Consider the following 22,078-nt stretch of genomic DNA (forward strand, 5'->3'; position numbering starts at 1 on the left):
AACCAATTCTCTGGCGAGATTTCGCCGTTAGGTAGCGCTTTATTCCGGCAATTTCATCAGTTCCAGTTCTATGTCGAACTTCGCGGGGCAACCGTTTCTCAAAATTACATAAGAAATCACGCGTTTCTTGGTTTCAAAAATACCGATACACCCTTCACGAATTTTTAGAAAAGTAAAATTTTGTTTTGAAGTTGTTAGTTCTGAGTTTGTGCGAACTCTAAATGAAACGACAAATAGAAATGAGTTTTGAAAAGTAGGTGTAAACAAACTGTTTATTATGTTTAGAGAATTTGCAATATTCGTATATACAATAGTTGAGAAAATTTAGTTGATATTATTGAGGTCGAAATTTATTTCGAGCTACATCTACATTCATTTATTTTATTTAAAATGAAATTTGAAAGAAAGATATTTTTAGGTGATAGTGATAAAAAAAGAATAAGATAAAATGAGAATATACAGGGTGTTTCCTGGGTAAACCAAAAATTGCTAGAAGACATTACTATGAATCTTACGTATTATGATATGATGTCATTACATGAAATAAAACGAAATAAGCTTCATTATTCGGGTTAATCATACATGTTTGTGATATTCTTGTTTGTAAGATAATACTACACTTACAATTCATTCGTTACGTAACAATAATTAATCAAATTGACAAATGAGATGCATTAGTTTATGAAATCTGAAAATAACATAGAAATTAATAAATCTTTGACTCTATATAAAACTCTTACATTGTCAGCTTTTTTGACCACAGAATGACACAAGTATGTTTGAATTACAATATAATAACAAAGCATAAAATTGAATTTTTAAATATTCTTTTTTTTTAATACGTTAGCTACATAAATTAAAATCATCTTTTTCATTATTAGAAAATTTATTGAGGATTCTTATCATTGAACGGAATGAATCTGGTGATAATACAGATAGAATAATTTTCCTTCAATGCTTGTTGTAGATTCAATAAAAAATAAATGTTTTGATTCTCGTATATTAGAAACCAAATTTAAATTTAACAATAACATCCCAGGAATACGTAAATTCATAACATTTTCGACAGTCGGATATAAGAATGCTTCAATGTATTATTTTATTGTTCATTTTGAAATATTTTCTTTATACCCTAAGGAATGTTAATCAAATTTAGTGGAAAAAAGAAAATTGATCCTTATCATATGTTCAACATCACGTGTCAAATGCGAAAGGCTCAATATTCAGGATAAAACTATGTATATGAGCATTTTCACGAAGAAATTATAAAACTTCTTCTGCTACTTTTGCAGTATTATTGGATGTTGGCGATTACATTTTCGTAGGCTTCTCTATCCGCCGCTGTATGAACCAGATCTATATTTCTTAGGCCTGTCTTCTCTCTTATGTTCCTCAGCCAAGAAATTTGCTTTCTCTCGACTCCCCGTTTACCCGTTTACCATCTATCGTTCCCCTATTAAAAGTGTACCTTGGGCCTTTTTTCCTTTTATACTCGGAAGGATTTCTCTGACTCTTCTTAGGATTTCATTTGTCACTTTGTCAGTCCATTGTACTCCTAGCATTCGCTGATAGGTCCACATTTCAAATGCTTCCAATTTATTGATCTCTGATTTCCATACCATGAAGTAATAGCCCCATACGTAACAACTAATGTATCGCATTCTTAGTTTCAAGCTAATATCTTTGTTGGTGGATATTCTAGAATTTGAAAAAAAATTGCGCGTCAATACAATTCTCCCTTTGATCTCTCTTCCTCAAAATCCTCGTCGAACCAGCTTCCTAGATAGAAGTAGCGTTTTAACTGCTCCAATGCAGCACCATATACCAAGAGTTTTGCATGTATATACGGCGCTTTATGTCTGCTGATTATCATCAACTTCATCTACTTTATTATCTTATGATTTTCTACACTAATCATTATATAAGAACATAATTCACAATAAACCCTCTTTCTTTGCGTCCATTTTCAATTCATTCTACATGAGCGCAAATATTTTCGTATTTTCCAATGAATTTGTTTTTATGTTGACTCTTATAGATAGCACTAGTTACACGGTTTTTACAAGGAAGTAATGAACATAACTTTTTCAATATTATATTTCTTAAGCAAAATTTCAAGTGAACTTGAAAATCATTTAATTTTACACCAAAAAGGTCCTCTTGATAAAACTCGATGCTGTGTATCGTTTTAGAAATATTTTGATTTGAAAATTATGAAGTTGTAACCGATACTGGTATGACTTAATTTATTAATTAAACAAAAAATGACATGATGAAAATTTAAATAAAGGCTAATAATATAAAAAAGAATTCAATTAGACATTGAAACACCCTGTATAAGAATAGTGTATGTATGTGGAGTTTTAAACACGAATGCATCCTCTTCAGATTAATTTTATAGGTACTTGCAAACGCGAGAATTTTCTGCTAATTTTTTTGCATACTCAAAATAGTATGAATTAAAACATATATAAGCGGCATACGTATGAAACAATTTTTTTTTGCAACCGAGCTAGTCCAGGCAGAAGTACATTTTCATACTCAACTCAACTTTAGTCAAGGTGGCTATCAGCTCTTAGACTAATTGATGGTGTCAAAAATTGTGAGGGATCATTGATATATACAAAGTCAATCTTATATCAAGGGAAACAAAACCACTGACGACTATCGAATTGATTTGAATCATTTCAGCAATTACATGTCAATAATAATCAATTTTGTTTATTTTTATATTTAATTTAATGAATCAAGTAATAATATTTTTCCTTATTTCTTTCAGATGAAAGTGCATATCAAGAAGAATTCGGTATTTTTACTTTTATCGATAATAAACCACGAAGTGTAACGCTGAATAAGCAGTCAGTCAAACATGGAACTTAATATTCTGATGTGCGTTTTCGTTCTGTTTGAAGTGTACATATTGGGTAAGTTGACAAATGACAGAATATATTATGAATTATTGTTTGTTTCGAAGTTGTTTCTAGAAATGGATTTTTACTCAAAAATGATGAAATGATGTAGGTAGATATATAACTTTAGGTATAAAGGAAATGTATAAATTCAAATTTTTGAAATTACTTTTAAGAAATTGAAATGTAATTCTTCCTCAGAAAGATGAAAATTTTCGTTGACAAATTGAAATCGAATACGCGAACTACAGACAACTTAATATTAAAGAAAGCATTGGAACAGTATGTGTTGAAAAAAAGATGGTTGGGGAATGAAGTAGAATATATGAGATGATACGTGAATTTTCACATCCTAATAAAACCCCTTCGTATTATAATTTATCAAAAACGACTGCTGCTACTTAACTTTGGAGATGGACAAATAAAAACAAAAATTAATTATTGGATATGGGTTTATTGTTTAACAAAATATTCTCCATCAAGATGAATATGAATTGTAGAAGTATTTTTTCGATTCTTATTGGGGTATCACCAAAAGATGTGATTTGATCGTATCGACTGCTCCTTCAGGTGTGAAAGAACTTTAACCTTGAAATTTATTTTTGATTTGCGACTACAAGAAGAAATCTTTGCGTCCGAAACAAAGACTGTGCGGCATATGACCCATCAATTCGATGTTTTGACCGTTCAAAAATGTTTTTGTTTGAACAGATGTATGTAAGCTCGCATTGTCGTGGTGGAGAATGATTCGTTTTCTGCGATGCTAGTGTAAAATTCAGAAATGATCATTGCTTCAATGAAACTGTGGCAACATGTCTTCCGAAAAAACAGGCGAGCATTTGCTTCAAACTACTTCATGCGCGAAAAACTTTTGCTGGATTTGACTCGTCTTGAAAGACCCATACAATCGATTGTTGATTATATATCTCATGACGATCTTGCAATATCAGTTTACGCACAGCATCAATGTTTTCTGGCATAACAACCGAATTGAGACGGACTTCATGAAATTCATCATGTAGCGAAGTGTTGAGTGCGAGTTGATCGGCACACTGCTGTTGGTATAATTCAAATCATAGAAAATCATCGCACGAAAATTTAATTCCATTTTTTCACCAAGATTAATGTATGAAGTATCTGTAAATAACTCAAATAATATTCCTATGACAACACGTTCTGAGTATATTCAACGATAAAAATGTTTAAATTTCTTATAGCAATGTCAAATTTTACATATTTACATCATGTTGCCATATTTCATAACTTAAGTAGCAATCCTCGTAATCATGAACTTTGTCTTTTTATTTTCTGCTACATAAAGTTTTAGAATGATTAGAGTTATTTACCCAACTAGCTCAATCTATATTTTGAGCCATGCTCAGTACAGTGTTTGAAAAGTGGATTCAATAAATTTATCATTTTTCCTGTAATGGGACTGAATCCCGTAGTCTCATTTGGAGTTATATTTGTTATTTCTGTGTTTATGTCCTTTGTTGATGTAATTTCGATATCTTTTTTTTTTCAACACTATAGTATATTTTTATGTACAAGACAATAGTAAAAACTAATTTCCAATGCAAAACTTGGTACGATCATTTTAAATATTATTACAGAATGATCTGAATATTCCCTATGATTTTCATAAATGTAGATTAGTTAATAGAGATTTTTAGTATTTCATATATAAAATATTGAAGTAAGAGAAAAAATACATTTTTTTTATTTAGTTGCCTAATTATTCAACATGAATGAATTTTACCAAATTAATATACCATTAACTACTAAGGTTGTCATTCATCACCAATTTACATGAGTTAGGTTTCTTTACTTCCCTAGTCCCTACTAACTATTATTTACCTATAAACCTCCGAGTAAATCGAGTTATTTGCCAAATAAGTAATTAGGCAATAGGCAGTCCCAAACGTCAATTAAAGAGTTTAGTAGAAACTTAACCTTTTATATACATCAAAAGTGGTTTGTTTCTTCATTATACCTATATTTGATTAGTTCATTTTTGGAAATATTCGTCATACAAAAAATTAAATATTTAATATGGATGCTTTTCAAGATTTAGAAGATTTGTTTGATGAAGAATTGATTGAGAAAATACGGAACATTTCAGAACAAGCTTATTCCGTTCGTCAAAAATCTTAACAAAACACGTGTAAATATAATTACGAACAGATCGTTGTCAAAAACACAAATTTTGCACTTATTTCTTTCCTTAATCAATACATGGATGATTGCTACATAGGCATCTTTCATAGTGTTACCAACAGTATACTATTTGTTAAATACATAATAAAGTGACAAATACTTATTAGTTAGTTCGGATATAAACCATCTAGGGTGAATGAACGATAAACATTTATTCGACAACCAAAAGTTCCTATTGAAGTTATGTTGTTAATAATTATTTGGCACTTTATTAGAACGTGAAGAAACCGGCCCTTCAAATAATGAATATCACAGCTTTTCATATCACCATGGAGGTACTCCGTCGTAGGATACGTTCCATTTATTTGACATGGTTACATGGAAATAATTTGCTCCATAACTTGTTGTCATTATTTTTATAGGATCTATTATTATTCTTATAGTTTTTTAAACTTTTTTCAATATTTATTTACGTAAATTTAAATTTCAAAAATACATTGTTCATACAATAAACCTGAAAATTATTAAAATATATTGTTTATTATATTTATGCTGTTTCAGTTGTTAAATGTATTTAGTCAATTGATACTAAACAAAATGGAGAACTTCATAAAAAATTCCTTTGTAACAGTAGAAATTGATTATTTTATAGATAAAATATTCAAAATAATTGAATCAAAAACCCCTTTAGCCGTAGAACCAAACATTTTCCTGAATTTGATTACTGTTCACTTTATGATTTTATATAAATAATTATCAATATAACCAATAATAAAACATTAAATACTTGGGTTACATTACAAATCGTGACGATTTTTAATCCGTTGAGATAAGGATGCTCCAATTCCGGACAGGGATATTTAAGGTAAACTAAAAGTTAGTCCGATTACATGATTCAACTCGTGACTGATTCATTAAAAATAATACCTGGAATTTAGTACCTAATCCACTTTGTGGAAAATCTAAAAATTAAAACCTAGAATTTCTAAACGCATTTTAACACATTTATAATTTGTAAAATTCCTTAAAACATAATGATGATAACATGATGTGAGTGTGACAAGTTAAATATGGTATTAGTAGTAGACTTTATGCTTAGTCAGCGGGAAAAAAATGACTTGTGATTACTTATTTCGAATTTAAAAAACAGAGATTACCAAAAAATGGCAAAATTCTTTGATGCTACCCGGTAAAAGTTTGTGAAGCGGGTGCCATACCGATGGGTTAGATTAGTTTAGTTTAGATTCATTTCATCATTAAATTCCCAAACTGCATAATCTTCCTTCATTTGTCTAATTTTCATGACAACAACGATCACATTGTTACAGAAGATAAAATTTTATAGCGGGTATTAAAATAAAAATTTAGCGCACGCCCAAACATTTAGAACTGAAAGAAACAGTTCTTTCTCAAATCAGTACCAGTCATCTTTAACAAACTGTGATAGGAAATTGCAGACATCTAAATTCGAAGTGGTGATCTGATGGAATTATAGAAATTCTTGTTAAGAATATAGTTTCTCCTTCATATTTTTCGGTGAAAATCATGGCTTCAATGACATTTTTGTGCAAAACCTTGATTTGTAGCCTGGTACCTAATTTTTGATGGATTTAAATTGCGGTGCAACATTGTAGTGCCAATCTTGAGCTGAAGAACATGAGGAGGTATCTGTGGAGGATTAAGAGTGTATATGAACTCAACAAGACAGTGGAAAACTCCATTCCCCAATACTTTTTCCATCGAATCATATCTTTGCTCAGTTGGCACTGACATCAGTGAGATGTTAATACAATTGACATGTTCCTATAACTATTAACTAAAATTGCTGTCGGTTTTGTCAATATTCAAGTTTTTTTTTCAGTTGAAGTAATTAAATAGGGACAACTTTAGTCCTCCATCTTCTTTCGAAATTTTTACATCTATATCAATAAATATTTTTGAAAACGTTTCTGCTTTTGAGTTCGGCTGAAGATTAAGACGGTTATTGATAGTCAAAGATAGAACTTTCACCAAAATCCATAAAATTAATAACTTGATACAGGCTTCAGCTTCATCTGTACGTATTTCTCGTAGCACAACAGACAACTTTTGTCTAAAGTCAAGTCCAAGAGGAGAATTACCTCTCCCATAATGACTTGGAACAGTCTGTTTAGAGCAAACTGCACTCGTCCTAGATAATAATTTCCGCTTCTCGTAGCACATGAGCCATATCACTTTGAGATATTACAAAGTGGAGAGAAGAACCTATAATGATGGATAAATCGAAGGCAGGGTGAGTTGTTTTACCTTCGTCTATCAAAGTCGCCGTAATTGAAACATTAAGGAAACAAAACCGTCCAGAATCAGATATACTCGAATTTAAAATTTCATTATAGACTTTTCTATTATATTCTAGATTTAATTAAGGAAAATTTTCTGCTACAACTTCAGTTACAAAAAGAAGTAATTGTTGTTTTTGGATGCTGTAAATGGTGTGAATCCTGGAAACAGGAAAAGGGATTAAAGAATAAGAGAAAACGTGAAATTTGGACAATATTACTAATGATTGAGCTATTCTTTGTGAATATTGATTGCAACAGATAACTTTTTGATTCCGATTCTGTATTGCATCTAATACAAAACAACAACTCAGATTTTTGTGGGTGCCCTCTCATCAAGGAATACAGGAAAATAAAGATGCCGATAAACACGGAAAAGACACTACTGTTTGTAGTGATGTACATATAATGAAGAGTGCGGTATATTGTAACGTGAAAAATTATATCAAAATGAAAATTAATCTCCTTTGGCAATCTGAGTGGCAACTAAAACAAATATAGGAAAGTCGTGAGCAGTAATCGCCCAAAATAAGTCATAGTAACTAGACCAAGGGCAGGTTTCTTGACGTTCTTATAAAGTGCCAAATAATTATTAGCCACATAACTTTAGTAGGAACTTTTAAATGTCGAATAAATGTTTAACGTTTCTTTATTATGTATATAACAAATAGTCTAATGCCTATATACAATCGTCCATATATTGAATAAGGAAAGAAATAAACGAAAAAACGTCCTTCTATTGAAGGTTTCCTATGATTTGTGTTTTTGACAACGATCTGTTCATTATTATATTTGCACGTGTTTTATTACGGTTTGTGATGAACGGAAAAATTTTTTTAGTGGAGGGCTGTGTCCAAAAATTTCGAAAATGTGAGATAATTAAAAAATGGTGGACTTTAGACATACCTCATATAAAGTTTTATTGAAATTTTGCGTAGATTCCAAGAATTCAATAAAAACCATAGCATTCCGCTTAAAATAACGAAGTTTGGGTCAACTTCCGGTGTAACCGGAAGTTTAAAAAAACTGAAATTATTTTAGCTTAAACGAGCATCTCAGAAAATCAATGCAAGCAAATTTTCAGACCACTAGTCACAGTACTTTCTCATATACATATCGATTCAGCTCGTCGTGAAGGACCCTGTATATTAAAGGTCAAATAACTCATTTTACTCGGAGGTTTATTTTATTAGAAGGTGAAGACACATAATTTTTGGTTATTGGGTAAATATTAGTTAGTAGGGACTTTATTAGGAAGTGAAGAAACCCGGCTTAAGAATAGGTCATACTAAAATTACGCACGAATATTTACTATGAAAAAGTAACAAACCAAAGACAACAATATAATTTTCCAAATGACATGAAAACCCTACTCGGAAAGAATTTCGACGTGGATAATATCTATAAGTATCTGTTAATTGGTTGGTTGATGCGAAAATACTTAAAAAAAGAAGAATTTGATATCAACTAATTCTCTGTAAATGGTAAAAATCACTTTTTCCTATTTTTTTTTTATATTATTTTATTTTAATAGTATTTAATGAAAAACTGTGTTGTTTCTTTTTTCAATTAAATTTCGTTATTAAACAATAAGAAATCACCCATGCAGTAGTATAGTGTTTATTCATCTATAATCATCTTAGTGCGCAACATCTGTTTTCATGTGAAATAGGATTTCGACATATTTTGGGATATTGTCTTCTGAGTACCAATGCACTTGATAATAAATTTATGCGTCTCTTTATGTATATTTGAAATGTCACTTCAAAACTGTCACGAAGGTAGAACATAAAAGGTTTAATAAATACCTCTTTAGTGAAGGAAAGGTACAAACAAAAACGTATAAAAAATCAATGAGTGGGTCTCTAGGACGACGTTTTACGAGACTATCCCTACATAATTCATGAGTCTTAAGACAAGGTAACACCCGGTCGAGAGGACTTGAGAATGTTTTGTTGAAAATTGTGTTATTTCAGTATTGAAGTTTTCTAGTGAAAAAGATTATTTATGGTAATCTGCGTTGAAAAGGAAAGAATGCGTCTAAGTGGAATCCTATTGAGTAAATAAATTTGAAATTCAACGTTTCTATGAATATGTAAAAAGTATAAAGACCCCAAAAAACGTCACTTATAATTATACTTTTACTTTAATTCAGTCCTCTTTAATTCGATTCTGAAAGTTTTTTGCATCCTTATTTAAGTCTTTTTCGTGAAATATTATCATATCTGACTGTGAATTATAATTTTAGGTTAAGAAATTCTTCTAATTATAATAAATTAGATTAAGTTATTATCTCGAGTACAGACGGAAATATCTTGAAACATTGTAAAATGAATCATCATTTGAAATTGGGAATTTTATTAAGTGAAAGAAAGTGAAGAAGAAGTAAGTATATGAAAATTTCAAATTGTTCATATTTTACACCAAATCTAACCATTATAATAATTTGATAAATAGTATTAAACTGATCTAATAGTATTTCATAGTATAAATAACTAAGTAGCACTTTCTAGCCGAGAACAATTTTTGTACTGAGCCATACCAAGGTCAGGTAATAAAGTTCAAAATTGGTAAATATACTTCACGCTCCGTGTAGTGTACAAAATTTTTCTACTTCCCACAGAATTTATTCTTGCATGTTTTGAGTCAAGCTGACTGTTAATTGTCAAAAATTGAGAGAACGAATGAAGCATCACCTAATATAAAAAAGCAAGACAGATTAATCAGGAGAAAAGGTAAAGATATAGGGAAATTAATGAAAAATAATTGAAAACTGGAAATTTGATTTTTGTAAACAGTTTCTCAGAATATATACCAATTGATACTTTTCAAATTTCCTAACAAAATGGTGAATTTATAAGTTTTGTCAAATATTTCCCGATAAATCTCGTAAATACGACAACAAGTGAAAAAGTCGTCGCACTCACGGTGCGAGAAACTATAACCAATTTTTTACCGTTAGCAATCAATAAATATTAACAAAAATCATAATTTATAAAAGGAAATTTCCATGGAAAACAAAACAAGAGAAATATCAATTATTTCATTTATTTAATAATTTTATCCCAATTATTTCTGATTCCTTGACAATTCTTAGAAGTGATAACCCAAGGACATTAATAATTGCTCGAAAAAATTTTATAACAAATTTCGAAAGTTTGTTGCTTGGAAAGAAACCGTTGCCAGAGGCGGAGGTTTGTTGTCTATAAGCTACAAGCTTGAGAAAGTTGTTATGAAATTTTTGAGCATTTATTAGTATTCGAAAGTTATTCTGTTAGGAAATATTTTGCTAATTATAGGAAAAATACAGAGCAAAAACAATTTATTCCAAAGTGTAATTGAAAAAAGAACAATTAGAAAAGTTAACTAAAGATTTCTCATGAAGATGTATTTCCAATACGCATGCGTATTGGAAATACGATTGATTATCATGTTTTTAGTCAATATTTAAGTAGGGTTTTATAGAGTTTGCATTGTTATGATCCAAAATTTCCATAAGCTCTTTCTCTAATTAACGTTTAATTGCAAAATAGCACTTTTCCCAATTGTCTTAAGACGGCTCTAATTATACCTTGGCATAAAGCAGGAGAAGCATCAAATTATCGCCCAATTGCACACCTTCCCACGTTATGTGAGATCATTGATCAAAAAGAGGCATCTAATGGACATATTATCATACCAGTGATCATTTTCGGATTGACAGTGACGATTTATTCTTAGAAATATATCTGTTGATTCTAGTTTATGGGTCTCTTTGTTGTTGTCGTTGTTTTCTATTAAAAAGTTGCTTTCAGTACACATTTTTGAACCAATTTGACATGTCTTGCTGGATACAAGGTTATATCCAACTCAATTTGTTACAGAACCATCGTTGTTTGTTTCGATACAAAGAAAGTCAGTAAGCTATGTTATTTATTTCTACGGAACTCAATGCTGTCGAACTTTTACAGGAATCTGATTGCAGTTTTCGTCGCATAGAATCGCGAGCAGCTAGTGCTTGTTGAAATACAAGACATTTGAAAAGCTTGATAAAAATTTTCGTTTCTTCACATTTTTCTAGTAACAGCTTACTTGTTAGGTTCCGCATGGTTTTGACTGTAGTTTCTTCGAATTCTGTAGTATCTTTTTTTCTCATGTTCACAGCCCAATCTAAATTATACTTTCTATCATTGCAATAGTCCATAAATACTGTACATAATTTTTTTTTACTGGGAATGGTATTTTTTGGTATGTGTGATTCTATAGTTTCTTTAATATTTTGGTCAATATTACAACCAAATCGGGTACGAGTACAATTTCCGTGGCGCCTTGATTTGACTATACCATTTTGTAAAATAAGTCGAAAATGAATTTTTCGATATCTCGCTTCGTTTTCGAGACATCGATATTTTTTTTCATTTATATTTGTATATGTTACAGACCGTTTATGAAAAATATACCATATGTATATGTATATGTGTATACCTAACCTAATCAAAATCGAAATAAATATGTATCTATGGCAAGGTGATAAAGTAAAAAAGTTTCCAAGGTATTTGTTTCCAGTATAATGTTGTACTGATTGGTTGTCTACAATCAAATGACATCGAATTAATTGATTTCATTGGATTTCTACTGGATCAACAAATTGTCATAATAATTGGTTTATGAAATGAAAAATGACCTCGAATGACATGCTTTGATGTCCGTTGAAGCCAATTAACGTCTATTGTCATTTGATGTTTATCGATGTCTTATCATGTTGACGTCGATTAATGTTAAATTCACCTCAATTCATGTCATTTTGAATCATTTGGCCAATGGGATTAATGAGATCACGTTTTGGTTTATTCTATTAATTTTTTCCTAATAAGGCACAAAATTTCTTTTGTTTTGGTACAGCTACAGATAGATATAGAAATTAAATGCAATAAAGCACGAGCTAGTAATATATGTATGAATATGAAAATATATGAATTCTGACATTATATTTCAGATCCTTATCTATAATAACTAGTAAATGTAGTTTAAGTCAATTGCTTTTTTCCTTACACAAAACATAATTCTCTCTCTGTCTCTCTCCCTCTCCCCTATTTCTTTTTTTATTTTAAAAAAAAGTAGAATTGGCGAGCGAGATTCTCCTTCAAAGTAGGTAATGAATACCAACTTTTCAGAGAACGGCTTCGGAAAATTGGATTCGGTTCATTTGACGGGGAATTGGAAAAACTCAAATTGAGACAACTACTTTCCACGTCCCCCAATTACTCCTCAAACACTCCTAGTAATATGAAATTTACTGGAGGTTCGCCTAGAGAGGACAGGACGATTCGTTGTGATCTTTCATTCCTGACATCGTTATTTCGATACTCGATCAGATCGGTTCAAATGCAATTGATAAACCGTCTTCCATACTATGTAGAATCAGATTGAATCTATTTATTAGAAAAACCGAATCGATCATTTATCTCGAACTATTAACCATTAAATGAAACGTCGGTTTTAAAAAAATTTACAGTGCTAGTCAATAAGCTTTATGTTTTACTGTGTACATGTTTTTGGTATATTTTGATTCGATAATTTTGAAGTAATAACCGATACTAATATAAAGTAATGTTAATCTATTAATTAGCTATTAATCATATTTATTATAATGAATAATAGTCTTTATTGATGGATGAGAGGGTAATAAAATTAACCCGCTTTCAACTTCCAAATAGCTGAAGGTCAAAAATGCAATTTTTTCTTAAATGTTCTATTTCTAATGTTGCATAATCACAATAGATTGCACACTGCACCTTGCAAGCTGCAACTAAACTGTTAAGTACACACCTTGGACCTCTTTACTATATTGAAAAACCTTAAGTCATATTTGCTATGAAATTTGTTGGGAAGAGATTTTTGGAATTAGAATAAAACAAAATTTATAACTTTATTGGCAAATAGGTACTTATAGAGCATATGATACGGTTATGTAATCTTTAATACACCGGGCTTTTGGCCACTCCAAACCGCTTTCTATTGTTCTATACATCTTATACGATTTTTTTGGTCTGTAGGGACTTTCTTAATATCAGAATTAGAATCAAAACGTTTGGCTTCTATCCTTTTTTTATTTTTGCGAAGAGTCAGAAAATGAACGTTGCGAAATCTGGTGAATAAGTCAGATATGTGTAGGCAGAAACCTAAAGAAGGAAGACATTTTTCTTGGATATTATTATCCCAGTGTTAATAGATACGATTATCTGGGATCTATCACTAATCCATGGAAGTATGAAAGGAGGCAACAAGCACTTGAACCGTAGAGAGAAGCTTGAAGTATGGTTAATTTATAGTAAGATATAACAAACCTTTTAAAAAGATATTTAACATTAAGTTTTCCATTTAAAAATGGTTCAGTAGTTAGTTTAATTGTGCTTTAGTTATAGAGCAGTATAACAACTTTTTCTCATGGAACATTTATTAGGTAAGTTATTGAGAAATTTCTCAATTATTCGTATTGTTACGACCAAGCTCATGAAATGGATCCTTAGGCTGGCCATACCCAGCTACAATGGAATTTTAGAATTCCTCGAATTCGCGCGGCGTCTCTAACAATTTTTATAAATGGCGCCTTTGATGTATCCTTTTAGAACTTTTTATTATAGCGGGCAGGTTATTCACAGTATTTCTTCTAAATAATTTCGTTTTGTTCTAGAACATTGTAGAAATCTATTTGTGATATATAAATAAGTTTATGTAGCGCAGTTGAATGACATTTATAAGTAAATTAGTATAAGTGAAGTGTATTGTGTAATGGGAAAAAAACGTTACAGTATATTTTGTAATATGATTTTTCCCCAAATGCATATACTAAATTTAATGTAACTTAAATGATAGATGTTCTGAGTTTTGCCACTTCTTAAATTTGATTTCATGGAGTAATAATTTACGTCTACGCTGACAGAAAAAATCCGTAATAAAATGTTACTCTATTACTATTATATATTCAAAATAAAATATATTTAGGAATACATATAAGAGGTAGTTTCACACTTTTTATTTTTTAGGGAAACATGTTACTGTCAAAACCATAAATAACGAAATTATTTCTATTGGAAGTACCTCTTTATCAGTGTTAAAACATTTGGGTTTCAAGTATAAAAAGGAGGACAACAGAAGAGAATTGATATAAATACAAAGATTGATAGCCAAAGCGCATGTTACAAAACAAGTTATATTTGTAGATGAAACATGGATATATGCCAAAGGAAACAAATTGAGTTCTTGGCAAGACATTAATTTAAAAGCGTACGTAAACAAGGAGGTTACGTATTCAAGATGGTTCATCGCTGGTTCATGATAGAAAATTCCATTTCAGTTTTTTCTTCTAAATCATTGTTGTCAGATTACCATGGTGAAATGGATGGTGAAATATTCACAACGTGGATTGCGACACAGTTAATTCCTAATTTAGAAGTGTAGTCGTTTATGATAGTGGACAATGCGCCTTATCATAGTATACAACTAGAGTTGTGTGGTAACCTCTCAAAACCTGAACCTAAAAATTTATATGTCCTTGATGAATTGTTCAGAAAACAAGTCTTAAGGCTACCACCCAACCATTTTTAATTTGATGCTATTGAATTTATTAGAGCCCACTGCAAGATATATTATAATAAGAATATTGGTAGAGACGAATACGGTGTTGAAAGGGTCTTGAATATGTGGAAAGAGGAATTGGAAAATTGTAGTATAAATGATTGAGATAATTGTGTTAGACATACTAAAGAATAATTGAAGACTGGTTACTCGAGATCAAAAATTGATTAATGTAAATCAAATATTCTGCTATCAACATTACACGATTGTGAATCAAATAACGATTCTAAAATAAAAATGTTTATGAAGTGTTATTTTAATTTAGTTTAGAGGACACCCATTTGATTGACTAAATATTATGTCACTTTTTAGAATTAAGAAAATATATACTGATTTATATAAAATCATGCAAAAAATCAGTTCTTCGGTAATAAGCCAGTGATAAGATAAAATTAAATTTTTGTATTTAGTAACTTAGTATATCGTTATTTTTACGAAAAAAGTCTTACAAAATATTTTTATGTTAACCATATGAATTAAATACAAACAATTGAAAAAGTCAATTTCTTTTTTAATTACCAATTCGTAAGATGATGACCTTTAAAATATTAGTCAAAACGATTATTTCTACTGAGTTGACAGAAATTTTGATTTGATTCATATAAATATAGTTGCTAACGTATCAGTCACGTCATGAAAGATCTCCATCGTTTCCAATATAAGTATAGTTGACATATGCTTCCAATCAGAAAATATCTTGCAAATATACCATAAAATTTATTATTATTTATAACTTAATCCTAAATATTGTCTGGAGAAGTGTCAAGAGCGACTCTCCAATTTTTGTGTCTTACAGAGGCGGCATTTAAGAAATCACAATAATCCAAAATATCAATAAGCATTTCCATTTTCTGATCGCATCTCAAATTTGAAGATATGTAATTGTCTTTGAATTAAAATACTTTGATACGTCAAAAAATGTCACATAGAAGTCACTCAAATATAGTAGAACTTATATTTATTGTTAACATTCACTTGATGGAACATAGTGAATAATCACAAGTTTGAAACGGTAATTACTCCCCCTGATGACTATACCTTGGATTTTATTTGGGACACTTTTCTCTACAATCAATAATTTCCAAGCTACAGCACTTTATAATCGTATCGAAACCCTAAATATCTGATATTAATGCAATTATCAAATATGAAAATAAATAGAAATGTCAAATAAGTAAAGAAAATTTAGCGGGTCATAGATGACATATAATAAAACGTGTTGAAATTTTTGCTCGATTGAAAATTTTTTGAACAAACATAAATTTATCTTTGTACATTAGAGATTTTCCGGCAGGTTGATTTTCCATGATGCCTGTTTTCTTGAAAATTTATTAGGAGTGTACGTCAAAAGAAAATATATCAGTGCCTGACTGCGTTTCATGAATGACTGGCGTCGCATATGGATAGAATAGATAAAATCACTCAACGATGGAAACGGTTGCTATTTCAAACAAATAACGTTTTACTGCTACGCACAGAGGATTCAACAATATTTATAATTGAAATGTGAGAATGGAAATACATTCTAAGCGCATTTCATTTTATAAGAGATTAATTATTCATTTTCCATTCGTACACAAACAGATCAACTTTCATAATTATTGTCATTGTAGGCAAGTAGAATTGATGAGATATGAATGGGTTGGGATTTCTGAAACAATAAGAATATTTATATTACCAACACACGAAACAACGACTAAATCGATAAATCGCGGTAGATAATGTTAAGTTGGATTTCCTAGTTTTTAGTGTTTAGTAGAATAGAAGTCTTTATTCGTTAAAATTAACACTTATGTTAATAACCAGCCGTTACAACTTTTGTTCAACAGCCTGGGTATCTAGGTAGACGAAGGCTGCTACTTAAGTTTTGTGATATGGCAACAATATTCTTAATCTAGGAGTAATAATGATAATGATTATATTGAATTCAGAAAAAATAAAAAGAAATATGTTTGTTTTTTCATTTTCTGAATATAATATAATATAAATATAATTAACGCCGATCGACTTGTCTCGACTTTTGGTCGTCTTCGCACTTCGCGACAGAATGAGTTTCGTGAAGGTCATCCAAAATCGGCTGTTGTGTCAAAAAACATCGATGCTGTGCGTAAACTGATATCACAAGATCGTTGTATGACATAATGTGAGATTGAGGCATACATAAGAATGACTCGCTTACATTGAGTATTGCATGAACTTGTGTCTGTCAAAAAAAATTGTTCGCGTTATATTACCGCATATTTCGACAATCGCTCAAAAAAGCTCGTGCCGATTGGTGCAAAAGAATGATGAGAAAATTCAATCGCGATGTTCCAAAAGAGGTCTATGAGATCATGATATGAGACAATTCATTATTCATTTATGAACCAGAAACTAAGCAACAATCGACTGTATGGGTTTTTCAAGATGAGCCAAATCCAATGAAAGTTGTTCGTGCACGAAGTACTTCGAAGCAAATGGTCGCATGTTTTTTCGGAATAACTGGACATTAGAGCAACGCAGAACGGTCAATTCTGAATAGTAAACCAGCATTTGTTTGCCAGAAGTGTTCGAAAAAATAATATAATATTTTACCAATGAATATGGTTGTATAAATGTAACATAAAAACCTTACGTATTACAATTAATTTTTTTATATTTTCGTATTTGTTGTATAGGTCAATTCAATTCTTGTGTTAATACAAAATTTTTTTTGTCGACCAGTGAATCGATTATTTCCAAAGCTGTTGTAATATAATTTATTAAAAATGACAAGTTTTGTGTTCAGCCCATTACGTAACATTTCCGTAACTCAATTCAATTTTTATCAACAAACCACTATCAAAATACGTTCAAAATACGTTATCAAGTCACAGAGACGTTTTTATAACTGACGTGAGTTATTTGTATATGAGTCACATACGATGGAACAAAATATTTTAATACCTCTCTCTATGCTTCGTGGCTGGCTGGCATCACAGATAGATGGAGTGGATAAAATAATTTGACGTTTTGGTGGAAACCGTTTCCATTTTAAACTGAAATTGAATTCCGAGCTGAGTTATTTATGTCGTAATGAGGCGAGGGAAAGAATTTTTACAAGTGCACATGCTTATGGAATTTGCGGTGGAATTTTTTCCCTTTTTTTGGTAAATTCGGCGTTGTTCGCGTATCAAAATATTTGCAATAGCAGTTTGAGGATGAATTGTGCGTTACATTGTGCTCTACTTCAATTATTTTCGATTAAAACGGGAAAAATTCGATGTTTGAGTAGAAAATGGGTTTTCGATTTGTACTCTATATGGAAATGAAACTGCAATGAAAAAACGAAAGATACTTTGCGTATAATTGAGAATTTTTTATTGAACATTTATAAACCTATCAAGATATTTCATAACGTCAATTAAAATGATATGAAATTTTTAAAGAAATGATTTAATTAAATAATTTCCATCCACAATTTCTACGTATGACAAAAATTTTTGGATAATCTATGAATAAAAAAACATTGATTCTGTAAAACTACTATAACAACAGAAATTATACAGGATGAGTCATAAAGAACTGTATATTGTACTTTTATTATATGTAGAGCCCATCAGGGAGGATATCATGAGGTTACTAAAAATTGTCATTTCCTCTCTTTTATCAATGAAGGTGATTGTGAAATTGATCACAATTTTTTATTTGGCTTTATTTATCACATAATGAGGAATTAATTTAAACAAATGTTATAAATTTCGAGTATTATAACTGAAATGAGTACCTACAATATAATCTAATATGTATTTACGAATTCAAACATCTTGTCATTTTGTTTTCTAAGTATGTATGGATTTGAGGTCTCGCATACACTGTGACCCAAAGGATTTATTGTGTCCCCCTTTCTTGCTGCGATACTGGAGAACTCAGTGTTTACAGCTGATTCATCAATCCCATTCCTTTTACAAATTCTAGAATGTGGGATGGCTTTACTTGCCAGAGATCTTTGTCTTCTATTTCATGCGTACTCAGGTGTAATGCTCTGGAGTTCCTTAGTGTTTCACACTTCTATAGAATGTGGATAGAGGTTCGTCATCTGTGCAACAAATCTGCATGCCGCATTATCTTAAGGTCTAGCGTCCTCAGGTGTTTGTCGAGGTGACAAGGCCCGTATAGAACTCCTGTAAGTATTCGTAGATTGTTCTTACTTAGGTTGATATATTCAGTAGATCTACCCTGGTTATAGTTTCCTAGAAGAGTCCTTGCCTATATCAGCCCCAATAATTGGTTTTGATCCTATTTACCTTCTTTTTCCATGCAACTGATACCAAAAAAGAGTTCTGCTTCCATGAAGGGCTTGTCTACACCAGCTTTAGCGAGCTGTCACTTTGTTTTATGTATGTAAGGGTAGAATCGATTGTTTTTCAATTTTCTGACAAAAATCGCATTGGGGCATTATTTTCAATAAATAATAAATTAAATTGATTGAAAAGTTAACTCTCATGTATGTGTTGATATGTGTTGATTGTAAATGATCAAAATTTTATGTCCGATAATAAAACATACTATTAACTGTATCATATAAAAGTGAGGAGCAAGTTTTAAAATCAAGATGTAACTACGTTACGTATTATTGTGTTTTCTTTGGTAAAGCTTTTATCATTTACATTCAAAATGCCACATTAGCTTTAGATCACAGAATATGCTGTCATAATTTTTGTTAGTGGGTTCTGTAATGGTAATGGTAGAGAATATCACACAAATTTCCTGATTCCCAGAACTCTCAAATGGCACTTTTCCTAGTGGAAGAAGTAAACGACATGAAAGATGAAATTATTGACGCTGTTACTATGAATCTTACAATAATATTACTCAATCAATAGTAAGTTAATTCTCAAAAAAATAATCTGTACCTATTTTATATTCAAATAGTTCAGCGACTACATGCTGGAGATGGGATCCATAGGTTAACATTTTGTAGATAGATTGATAATTATCAACCAACTTTCTACAAAATATTTTGCACAAATTTGTTAGCCAACGTAAATTTTGCTATACGAAAGATATATTTTCAGCATATATATTTCAATATTCTCCCACTTTTTACTGGCAATGAGACAACATATAACTAATGTTTATTGCAACAGGTGGATACGTTCCTGGGATTTATCAGTTTATCTAATATCAGTCGAATGCTTGACAGTAGTTTACTGCATCGTGAAAAAAATTTAAAAATCAAATGAACTGTGAGTATATGGTAGAAGTAATAAAGTTCCTCATGACTCACTCTGTATATGGAAACAATCCTACTTTTGGTTGGAAAAAAACTATCTACTAAATAAATCAATTTTCATTGAAATGTAGAATCCGTTTTGAATGATAGAGCTTTCACTATGCGAGCAAGTAGTGAAATTTGGTTAAACCGATGTTGAACGTTGGGATAAAGCAAGTGCAAAAAAATGTATGGAGATTTTAATAGAGTTATTGATCACTTGTCTAGTTCCATAGTTTTACTGGCAAGAAATTCGTAAACAAAGCTACTTCCAATGTTCCAAAATAAATTAAATGTAAGTGCATGTCCTTATTGAAAAATTTTAAGTAACCGACTTCCACAGACATAGCAATTGTTTTGGTTGTTTTGCTGGTTATCGAATTTTCGATTGGAGTTGAGGTTGAGGTATTTGATTATTTGAGTGCTTGCTTGTTTCAGCATTTGAGTGTCATTTGATGAGTCTAGTGTATTTGAGTCCTCGAATGATTGAAAAATGAAGTATTTTAGCTTTCAAAAGTTTGACTAATTTATTAATTTATTGTTTGAGTTCTCGAGTGTTCGAGTGATCAAGTGTTTTGAAATGATTCATCTTGGGTTTTGTTTCAAAACAGATAAAATCTTGACATTTTGACCGACATTATCAAAATTGACATTGATAATTAGCGTAATGATAGTGATAAATAATAGATCACCTATATCAGAAATATCAAAATAAAATTGAGATTAAAATGGAAAATCAGTTAAATTATTTGTAGCTGTATGGAAATTTATGAAAAAGATAAACTTTACTTAAATTGTTTAGATTTTTTTCGATCCATAGTTTTTCGTTCCTATATGTTTAAACCACTTCTAAAAATCCCTTGATTCGGTTTTAAGAATTTTTTAAATTTTTTTGACATTTTATGATTTTTAATACGGTCGTATTGATGACCTTTTAAACTATTCCTAAATATTGATATGTCTGTCTCATGTAAACAGCGGCATAATCATTACAAGGTACGTGATATATGATATTCTTTCTTTTCTTTTTTGGTTTGATAAAATATTCCTTAAGTTCTTAACTATTGTAGTTTTCAAGTATTTGAGCGGTGAGTATTTGTTTGTAAATTAATGCACATAACCGTCACACGAAATTAGGCATGTAAACAAAAAATGTTGGAGTGTTTGATTGCTATATTATTTAAGTTTGAGGTTCGATCAAGCTTAAGTCCTAACAAGTACCAATCAAACAATCAAACAGTAAACAGTGAACATTCAAATTATGAGAAATTCTTCCTGACAAACAATTATAAATACACGTATAAAATCAAGCACCCAGACTCTGAAACTCGCATATGCTTACACGGCTACCGGACAGCTGAGCTACAAGCTTATGCACATACACTCACACAAGAACCTACTTAAGCGCACAAGAAATGAAGCTCGAGCAACAACTTGTGTGGGTGTACGTACGCAAGCTTGTGGCTAAACAATCTTGTGCGCGTGTGTGAATGCGCATGTGTGTAGTTGTTTGGAAGTGAAAGGCTTGAGTAATCGCACGTTCGAGTAGACAGTTTGAGCTCTTACTTGCTTGGGCGTTTAGATATGGGAGTGTTTTATGTAGTGTCTCGAATGTTAGGGTGTTAACATGGTTAGGCGTGTAGTGTTAGGAGTGTTGTATGTAGTGTCTTCAGTTTATATGAATTTAAGAGCTCGAGTAATGAAATGGTTGATATTTTAAAAGTTTGTATTTTTTAGTTTTGGTGTGTTGGTTTGTTAATATGTTGATTGTATGTTTTTTTCGTATCTGTATTTCTACCAGACTACTCTACCAACCAGTGTTGGTAGAAGTGTGTAGCTCGCAT

General features: G+C 30.8%; 1 protein-coding gene and 1 long non-coding RNA gene across 3 annotated transcripts in view; both read left to right on the top strand.

Moving 5' to 3' along the window:
• Window positions 1-22,078, top strand: part of LOC130442015 (uncharacterized) — a 218,773-nt gene that overhangs the window by 419 nt on the left and 196,276 nt on the right. Inside the window, exons 1-2 of one of the 2 annotated variants that reach the window (XM_056775968.1) lie at window positions 56-253; window positions 2,780-2,924. In XM_056775968.1, the coding sequence (XP_056631946.1) occupies window positions 2,870-2,924 (55 nt within the window). In that variant the 5' untranslated portion in view covers window positions 56-253; window positions 2,780-2,869. Of the gene's footprint in view, window positions 1-55; window positions 254-2,779; window positions 2,925-22,078 lie in introns of those variants that run through there. The other variant, XM_056775967.1, reaches the window with a different exon arrangement.
• Window positions 9,690-14,523, top strand: LOC130442018 (uncharacterized). The gene is made up of 3 exons (XR_008909664.1): window positions 9,690-9,769; window positions 13,420-13,678; window positions 14,410-14,523. It is a non-coding gene; the product is annotated as an uncharacterized LOC130442018 (long non-coding RNA).

Source organism: Diorhabda sublineata, chromosome 3 (assembly GCF_026230105.1).
Source record: "Diorhabda sublineata isolate icDioSubl1.1 chromosome 3, icDioSubl1.1, whole genome shotgun sequence".
Taxonomy (NCBI): Eukaryota; Metazoa; Arthropoda; class Insecta; order Coleoptera; family Chrysomelidae; genus Diorhabda; species Diorhabda sublineata.